Source organism: Hyalella azteca, unplaced genomic scaffold, assembly GCF_000764305.2.
Source record: "Hyalella azteca isolate HAZT.00-mixed unplaced genomic scaffold, Hazt_2.0.2 contig9625, whole genome shotgun sequence".
Lineage (NCBI taxonomy): Eukaryota > Metazoa > Arthropoda > Malacostraca > Amphipoda > Hyalellidae > Hyalella > Hyalella azteca.
In genome coordinates, this window is record NW_025939693.1 from 263719 (window position 1) to 273824 (window position 10106).

Consider the following 10106-nt stretch of genomic DNA (forward strand, 5'->3'; position numbering starts at 1 on the left):
CACAGACACCTGCCCATCCTGCCAGAGAGCTCCCCACACAATCACTCACATTCTCCTGGAATGTCCGCTCTGGCAGGACCTCAGACAACACCACCACATAACCTCGACCCTACAGCTCTGGAGCGACCCCCTGTCGGTGGTGTCGTACTTGCGCGAGGGGGGTCTCTTGTAAAATTGAGACCGGGGAACCACAACAACAACAACAACAACCTCTCTAAGTAGTTCAACTCTTGCATACCTCTGATCCTGGAAATGAAGGTTCGCTGGACACCTTCCAGTTGCCTCACTGCGCCGAGTGTGAACTGGGTCCAGAGCTGGCAGCAGTATTCAAGAATTGGTATTACAAGGGCTCTAAAATTGTGATCATTGGTTCCGCTTCTCTTGTTCTGAACGTCCGCCAGATCCACCCCATCTGTCGCCTACCTCTTGCGGTTATTGCCGTTACGTGATCACCAACATTGACCCGATTGTTCAGCAACACTCCTAGATCACGAACGAGTCGCTTCGTCCCAATTTCCGAGTTTTCAGGTGACAGGTAGCGGTGCTCCATACCAGCTCTTCCGCTACCTCTGTGTCTCAGAATCGAAAACTTGGTCCCGTTGAACTGCATGTTGTTCACTTGGGTCCAGTCATATTTTGCAGAAAGGTCTTCTTGCAACCTCTCACTGTCCGTCCTGTCCGTGATGGTCATTAATATCCTGGTGTCGTCCGCGAATGACGATGCAGAGGCGTGGTTCACTGCCACATCTATGTCGGCGATGTGAATGAGGAAGAGGATTGGGCCGAGTACTGTTCCCTGTGGTACTCCACTCTTCACCCTAGCCTTGCTCGATCTCGAGCCTCCAACAACTACAGCTTGTAGTCTTTCTATTAGGAAGCTGTGGATCCATGCCAACAAATCACCTCCGACCCCCAGCAGTGTTAATTTTCTGAAGAGCACTCCATGGTCAACTTTGTCAAACGCTTTCACGAAGTCCAAATACACCACCCACGTTCACCCCGGCCCCCTCCTCCAGCTTGGCCAGGATTTGGTGGTGAAGCTCCAGTAACTGAGACAAACAGGAACGATTTCGTCTAAAACCGTGTTTCCTTCACCAAGTTAGCTAAGCGACACAGTGAAGAGAAAAGAAAAGCGCAGTCACGCATTTCCGATTTGTGGTCCGCTGACAGCAATGCAACTGCAGTTTCTGGCTCCAAAAGTGTATCATGGAATAGGCCGTCGCAAAAGTCAGCACGCATCAGCACTGTAGTGTCTGCTGCCACTGCGTATAATAATAATCATCACTTAATAGTCATGTCATGTGAATAAAGATGAATTTAGCATACCTAATTTTCTTGTACAGTGTGATTCACGGAAACTTCATGTTTTGAAACTCAATAGAAGAGAACTAGTGAAGAGATCATTACAATATAAATTTTATTGAAGAGACACCTGAATTTTTGTATCACTTCGTTTTAAAGATGACATTGGACAAATGACAGCCCTCATTATGGATTTTTGAAATTCCGTTCAACTTGCTAAAGCATATTGACGGGTATGTTGGCGATGGCTTGGCGTATGTTGTTCTTCAAATGAAGTAGGGTCTTTGGACAGACATTGTAAGCAATTGATCTAAGATGACCCGGCAAAAGAAGAAGCTTCGTGTGGCATGTTTTCTATTAGCGCTTCGCATGCATTTTGGCGAGCAATGAAATTAAATTAATTTTCGCTGAGTTCTTGTGTCACAGACAATTTGACACAGCTATTCGAAATCTTCAGAATAGCGGCGTGTTTACGTGCTGAACGGTGATGAGAACGCAGGTACGCCTATCTAACTCTCTACGTTTTTGGGTGTTGTGGCAATCTGCTGACCTTCAGACCCTCTTGCATTGACACACTTGTCCCAATTGTCTTCACCCACGTAACAAGCAATTTCCCATCAAGAACACAACCTGAGGGACGAATACGGAACCGAGTACACAATGCTCATTGAGTAGCGATAATGGAACAGCCAGTAGAAAAGTATGCCTTGAAAGCAGACGCACGCTGCTCTGTTTTCCAAGGCATAGTGGCAACTGGCTAGGCGGGACAAAACTTCATAACCTTAACCTTCGTATGAAATGCTCCCCGCATTTTCCCTACAACATCTGGCTGTCTGGCGCGAAAAACAAAACAGGAAGTTTCTGTGAATCACCTTGTACATGGAGAAAGTTTTAGTCGATAGAATAAGCAGCAAGTTCTTTCTATTTAAAATATTACGCTAATTATTTCTTCGATGGAAAGTAACATAATGCTAGTACTTGCTGTCAGAAGATTGTGAGCTTTGCACTGGAAAGCTGGGCTGCAACATCCGTGGTGTGTACATCTGTGCCGCACCGTGAGTTTACGAAAGTTGATAATGGTCCAAGTTATCTCTCCATCCTACTTTCTCCCATACACACTGCGTTGATAGACTAAACTTTTATCGCCTCAGCTGAAGTTGCTACAATTTCACCAACTGATTTATCAAAAACCTCTCTAACTCGTCATTACTGTTATGTTCCATATTCTCCCACCAATGGCAGACTTCACCTGACGACTTCTAATGAAGTATTAACGCTTGCAAATGTTGTTTGGCTAATTATTTTCGCATGTATATGCTCTTGGCCGGTAAAACAAAAAGGGGAATTTATTTGCCGCCTGTAGTATCGGCTAAAACTTTCCCCATGTACCTTAACAATCATATAATATCTCTTTGTTTGATTTATTCAATTTCTAGCTGTTCTCACTTGAACCTTCTCGGTAATGTTTATTAAGAAGTTTCAGAATTACTAAAAATGAAGCATTTACAATTACCAGGCTAATAATGTTCGGATAATTTACAGGGACAGCAGTGGCTTCAAGCTGACGCACATCTGCCAGTTGGAGCTAACGGGGCGATTTGCTGTCAACGTCATCGATAGCCTCATCATCGTCCATCATCAGGCCTCTAAAGTGAGATGATAGCAGCCTCATCATCGTCCATCATCAGGCCTCTAAAGTGAGATGATAGCAGCCTCATCATCGTTCATCATCAGGCCTCTAAAATATATATCTAGATCGCGTAATTCAGAGTCCCCTCCTACCAGGTAACTCTGATCTCTGCCCCCCCCCCTCTTACCGCTGATCTCTGCCCTTGCAGGTATCACTAGTCTCCGTCCCCCCTCACTTATCTCTGATCTCAGCCCCCCCTCTCTTACCGCTGATCTCTGTCCCTGCAGGTATCACTAGTGTTCGACGTGGCCCTAGGAACAGAGATGCGTCAAGATGTTTGCCTCGTGTACCCCGCCACGCGTCCCGCGCCCATAAGGCCCTTCTGTCTCGAGGAGCCTTCCGTCACCTCGGGCGTGCCTTCAGCACATGCCGACCAAACCGCGCCGCGCACTCCTGGAGCCGCCGGTACAGATTTAGCTATGATTACGTTTGTTAATTATACAGTAATCTGCAGTGGATTATGCTGGGTAATTATAAAGCGATCTGTGGCCGGTAGAGATTTAGCCACGATTAAGGTTGTTACTTATGTAGCGATCGGTGGACAACTAGGTTAGATAATTATAAAGTGATCCGTGGCGGTAAAGATTTATCATTTATTAGGTTAATTAATTGTTTAGTGATCCTCGGCTGGTAAAAGTTAATTTCTGATTAGATTAATTGTTTATGTAGCGATATCTTTCTTCCTATGTGATACCAACCCTTAGGGTTGGTATCACTTGATGCTTGTTGCCCTTAGGACAATGCTTGTTGCCCTTAGGACAATGCTTGTTGCCCTTAGGATAATGAATGTTGCCCTTAGGATAATGAATGTTGCCCTTAGGATAACGCTTGTTGTTCATGACAAGTTTTCTACTAAAATATGTGCTTTGGTCCAAGTTTGATTTACTTGACAAAAAAAAAGCGACCACGGGGCATGTTCTTATCAGTTTTTCTTACTGGTAAGTGAAATTGTCCACCTTCCTCGGTAAGAGTTAATGCAAGTATTCGTCATCCTGCAGCAGCATCAGGACGTCGGACCAGCACAACCGACGGGTCCGCTCTGGTCACGCAAATACCGTGCCAGCTCTACGCCCCCACTTGGGTCGTGTTCCAGGTACTTCATTAGGATCCCAGATCCATGAGGATTTGATAATACACTCAGAAAAAGGGATGAGTCCTTTTGTCCAAAAATGACAAAATACATCGCTATTTGGACGACGTCTCACCCATTTCTCTGAGTCTGATCCTGTAGCCATGGGGGAATTGATTATTAATTTCAGCTTATTGATGTTGTAAATTTCATTATCAATATCAATCGATAAATCTTACATCAATTGATGACATCTTATTTGCAGCCGTCCGTCATCATCGACGCTCGTCTAGGCTGCCTCTGGAACCTGCAGCTCGACCTGCCAGCCTTCGCTGCGACCTTCTCTGACAGCCTGCAGCTCATCAGCTGCCTGCTCAACAGGCGGCATGGTAACTGCACGTAGAAGCCTTTTTCCACCACTTGACTAACTCTGAAGAATTGAGATCAATAATCCACATGACTGGGCCTCAAAACTGGCGTGCGCGTTTCCACTACGCGCATGTGCTTGGATCGAGACTTAGTTCCATCTGGACTACAGCTCCGCCTCGCGCGATATATCAGTGCCTATATTAGAGCGACAGCAATACACAACCTGCTGGGACGGAAGTCACAGCGACACTGCCGCTATGAGTGGCTCACTCGGTAGTTAAAGATTGAACAGTGCTTCATTCGCCGATGAGCCAGTCTTTGTGGGCCGGACTGCTTCAGTCTGGCCTGAAAAAGCCAGTTTTTCAGGCGTCAGCCCCGCAGAGTCTCATAGTGGAAAAGGGCCTTAATGGCTTACAAATGATGTTTTAGTCTTAAACCTAATAACAAACAATAAATTGACCTGTAATAGCACACAATAGATGCTTTAGTCTTAAACTTTAGTGAAAACAATAGATCAGTTTACTTTTGAAATATCAGTGTATCAGTTTAGTCTTGGCCCCTAGTCCTAAAGATTTCCAAGATATTCTTAATTTTTCCTACCCTTCACTGAAAATTTTTTGCAATTTTAGGTTCGTCTGAATATTTTTCCTCGGTGTGTGATTTTGTTTTTTTTCACATTTCTTCTACTTAATGACTTATTGTGTGTGCAATAAGTAAACTGCTCTCTCTACCGTTTGTCCTGATATGCTGAAACCACTTATGCTCCTACATTTCTCAAGTTCTATTATTGTAGACCCATCGTTTATCTTAGCTCCTTCCTGTTCCTGCATCAGCCAATCTACTGCGTCCGTTCAATTACTCGATTCCTACCCTATTATACGGATTAAACTCCTTCCAGTTCATTCGCAAGTTAAACCACGTCTTCCGCTACATTTATCAAGCTCTTTCATATTAAATTGAGGTTGAATTTCTCCTATTCGTGCATCAGCAAAACCACTTCTACTGTTGCACTTCTCAACTTTTATTAATATTAAAATTGATTTTTATCATAGTTTTCTCCTCATTTATCATATTAGCTAATGGTTAATTTTACTTTTCTCGTGTTCTAATAATATTAAACTATTCGTTTATCACACTTTTCTCCTATCCACGCATCAGCCAAACCGCTGCTGCTGCAGACCATAAGACGCGTGACAGAACGTCGCGCCCTACACATTCTCGGCCCTTGCTTTGACGTCCTCAACGCTGGCTACAGACGCCACTTGGATGCCCTGTGTGCCCAAGCTCAGTGTGGGGCGACAGGACCCATGGGCATCGTTCTGGGGGGCGTGGGCAGCAATTTAATGCCTTCCACCAGCCCACTTCTGATGCCAAGGTGATTAGCGGTAGGAAGAGCTAAAAAATTAGCACCGCTTCGGTGTTTTCTTTGTCGATTATACATGCACGGCAGTGTATGTTAACTCAAATGGAGCATAAATCTGTTATAGAAGTGCTATATGGATATCAGCTACCTTCAAAGATGTACCACCATTTTTAGTGCAAAATTTTACCACAACAAATCTGTGGAAGAACTTTTAAATTAGATACGATTATTGCCTAGAATCAAGATGCCTGAAAACATTCCTGTAGTGACCTCTACCTCTGCAACTTCCCAACGAAAACTCCTACATACATTATTCCTATACAGTGGGGGGAAATAAATATTCGTACACTTGAAGAATCGTATTTTAATGTAGGTATGTAAGTACACAAACTTAACAGGAAAAGTGATTTATATTTTGTATAGAGGCGCATTGTATTCAAAAATAGCATCAATAGAAATTAAATCTCAATGCAACAAAAATTAATGCAACATGTTAACTTCTTCGGGTCAAAAAAGTATTCGTACAAAACAATTTTTGACTAATATTTCACACCAGAACATTCCAGAATGTACTAGAAACATGTAGCACGTTCCAGTAATGTAATCAGTAACCATAGTTAACGTATTTTGCAACTACCAGATCATTCTGCAACTGCCCGTAGTACAAGAAGGTCTCAAAAATGGTTAAAGGTAAAGAACTAACAAGTTCCCAAAAACAACTAATTCTATCATTGAGATTTAATTTCTTTTGATAGTATTTTTGAATACTATGCGTCTCTATACATAATTTAAATCACTTTTCCTGTTAAGTTTGTGTACTTACATAAATTAAAATACGATTTTTCAAGTGTACGAATATTTATTTCCCCCACTGTATAAAATCTTAATTATTTATTTTTAGCAGGAATGGCGGCAACGTGCTGAGCACCATCACGCCCGCCGCTGTGGTCGAGGCAGTGGACATGTACCAGTCTGTGCTGGCTCCTCTCATGGAACTCGCCCAGAACTCTACCGTCAAGCATAATGCGCATTCTCAAGCTGCAAAAATCAATACATCTTCTGAAGTCGTAAAAGTTGATGCATCTTCTGAATCTGAAAAACTGAATCCATTTCTGGAACACGAAAAACTGAAGGTACCCTCTGAAGCCGTCAAATTGAGTTCGTCTTCTGAAATTTCTGATAAGATGCAGGCAGTAAATTTGCTAGACGCCAGCGAGCCGGATAAATCCTTAAAGAAAAATTCAGCTGTCAAGGATGGAAAATCAAATGATGCTTTTTCAGAAGCTATGGATGAGAGTAAGGTTCATGTATTTTTATGACTACTGAAGGAGAACCTTGAGAACCCTTGAAATTCTTATTTTAATTGGAAGCCAATTCTGTTTGCAGTTAATGACTGATATAATTGTTATGTTGTTATGAAAAAGGCTTCTTCTAACAATCATCTTAAGCCTATACAATCTATGAGCGCCATGATTTGCAGTGAAGATAATTGCTTGTGTTGCAGGTATCAATTACCTGGTATCGGTAACGCTGGACTATGTAAGAAGTCTGTCAGCTGCCGGTCTGCCAGTGCCAGACTTCCTTCACCAGCTCATCGTGAACGCCCTCCTTAACACCGGCAATTTCTTCCAGCTGCATCAGCTGCTGCAATTCCACATCGTACCTGACACAAAACCCTTGGTATTAATGTCTCTCGATTGCTTTAAATTCACGAGAAATTTAAAAGTTAATAAAGTGCCACAAAAATCTTTATGTGATGACATGACATCGTTTTTTTTGTGTGTGACATATTTTTGTGCCTTGATGACCTGGTTTTAGAAATGACAGATATGGTGATTTTTTTTGGTATTCTCTTTGCTTTTCAATTTTTATTTTTAATAACATCTTACTTCGGACGCTCTAGGCTGCCTCAACCATATTGCAGAAGAGCTCATGCACTTATTTCTCCTTAAAATTGCGTCTTGTATCATGAGGATTTTAACTTCAGAGTTAAGCATCGAAGTAATGAAGATTAAACTCCTTCCTCTCATAGATTGGTCATAACGCTCTTTGTTCGTTTGTACCTCCACTCATTTTTGGAAAAGTGCGTAGATTCGCACAATATCAAAGCTATAAATTTGTTTGACGAATCTGCTGGCGTATTGCTGTCTCGTGACTGGATATTCTAACCTTCACATTGCCTAGGCATGCGTGTTGCTGTCCCGTGACTGGGTATTCTAACCTTCACATTGCCCAGGCATGCGTGTTGCTGTCCCGTGGTGGGGTGTACCCAGCATGCGTCCAGCTAAGTCTCGACATGCTTTGTCGTCTCCGCACCGCCCACGAGGAGATCATCGAAGTCCTGCTGGCCAACAAGCTCGTGACCGCCGCCCTGCGTTATGCCAGAGCTAACGGCCTGGAGGACCAACTCTCCTGCAGGAAGTTCCTCGAAGCTGCTCTGCACACAGGCGACGATGCCATCTTCTACTCCGTGTTTACGCTCTTTGCTCTGAGGAATACAAGACTCCGTGGCAGCAGGCCTTTTACTGAGAGTGAGTAGGGCTCCAGTTGTGCATCGATATGCTAATTAAAATCGCCTCATAGACTCTTGAAAGATTAATCATAGTTCCCCTAACCAAAAAACATAGTTCCCCACCACTAAAAAAATGATGATCCACTTTACTCCCCCCTCAAAAAGGAAATAAAAATGCTAAGAAATGTATGTTTTAATACTTATTTCTTCCGTACTTCTAGTCGTATTAAAATGTGTTACGGCTCTTTCTTAAATTTATAATGCATATTTATCGCACTGCTGATTTATCCCATTTTTTTAAGCAAGTTTTGATAATCAAAAAGTTAATTAAATTCATGAGTAATGGCTTGAGTTTGATACTTGAATTTTGGAAGCCTGGACGGTTTTCCCCAGAGTGATTTTAAATTTAGAGTCTCATTCTAGCAGAAAAATGCTGTTGAAATAAAGAAAATTATTAACGCTGGTGAATTTCCCACGCAATTTTTGTATTCAAAGCTTTTTTCAGGTGATCACTGCGAGACGTACATTCAACATTACAAGAAAACCTTCGGGTCCTTACCAGACTACGCAGCTTCTGTACAGTCGTGACGCTGACTGCAAGAAACGTCATAGTATTTATCTTCTTGTCTTGCTATGTATCTCTACGTCAATAGTCCCCACGGTTCATTTGCCCCCGTACGAATTAGATCCCAGCAGCACGCTGCTTTCTCTGCTATAAATAATGTTTTTTCATAATTGTATTTAAGGTTATTCTGCTTATTTTTCATCCTATTTACGCTAGGCTGATTTTACAATGTACTTTTGTAAATATTTTTCGGGGAATTAGTCTTATAACGTACAATGTTATAAGAGCCGGAAAAATTGCATTCCTATCCCTTGTACATAGCGTTAAGTCGACTAAGATCTTATGCTGCATAATACTGCAGTAATGATTAATTTAAATTAATTATTGACCCACAACTGATGAGCCTGGTTGTTGATTAAAAGTATAGATGTACAGTGGCATCTATAGTAGATGCACCGTGGGCATCTTTAGTTCTGCTGAAATTTTATGCCAAAGCTATTGTATTATAACCATGAGTGGTAGCAAAGGATTAATATTTTGAGTATGGGAAATTTCTTCTTATAATAATTACAAAGTTGAATAACTTTTGAATATTTTAATAAATTTGCTGATGTTGTGTGTCTGTTTTTCTTCTTTTTCTTGTGTGTCTCTTTTTTTATGATTAATATTTCAATTAAATTCAAATGTTTCGGGGAGAACTAAGCTATTTTATTGCAGCTCTTCTTGCATTTACTCGAGAATTTGATGCAGGGCGTAAATTAATCACAACTGAAAAAATCTAAAATTGTTAAAAATTTAACTAAATCGTTATGTTCATTTTGTCCTATTAATAGCACTTACTAATTTTCCGTGCAGTGTATGTTTAAATCTAGCATTTCAACATTTGTGCTACTGCTGGTCACAGCCATCAATTTATTGCGCTTGCGATCAAATTTCTTCCTATTATGATACATTTTTCATCTTTTTGGAAAAAATATTACGATTAATGAAATAAGTTGTCGAAAAACCTGCCAATTAATTTTCTCAAACACTAACGCCATGATTTTCATCAGATGCTAACGAAAACCTGCAATAACTAATTTCACATGTCCATTCGATCTTCACAAAAAATACAAATATGATGATACAAAAGATAAAATGACAAATGGTGCTGTTTTGTACCCTAGAGTTTACAATTACACAACTGTCTATCTCGGTGGTTCTCAACGTGGATGTTACTGTACGCCGTGTGCGGTA

At 41.5% G+C, this 10106-nt stretch overlaps 1 protein-coding gene across 6 annotated transcripts in view; it reads left to right on the forward strand.

Moving 5' to 3' along the window:
* Window positions 1-9474, forward strand: part of LOC108681496 (regulator of MON1-CCZ1 complex) — an 18169-nt gene extending 8695 nt beyond the window's left edge. For 4 of the 6 annotated variants that reach the window (XM_047882089.1, XM_047882088.1, XM_018170530.2 and 1 more), the window contains exons 7-15: window positions 2845-2953; window positions 3220-3397; window positions 3991-4085; window positions 4327-4450; window positions 5589-5805; window positions 6695-7089; window positions 7298-7473; window positions 8030-8324; window positions 8811-9474. In XM_047882089.1, coding sequence (XP_047738045.1) covers window positions 2845-2953; window positions 3220-3397; window positions 3991-4085; window positions 4327-4450; window positions 5589-5805; window positions 6695-7089; window positions 7298-7473; window positions 8030-8324; window positions 8811-8893 — 1672 coding nt within the window. In that variant the 3' untranslated portion in view covers window positions 8894-9474. The remainder of the gene's footprint in view (window positions 1-2844; window positions 2954-3219; window positions 3398-3990; window positions 4086-4326; window positions 4451-5588; window positions 5806-6694; window positions 7090-7297; window positions 7474-8029; window positions 8325-8810) is intronic. The other 2 variants (XM_018170531.2, XM_047882090.1) reach the window with 2 other exon arrangements.
* The last annotated feature ends 632 nt before the right edge of the window (window positions 9475-10106 follow it).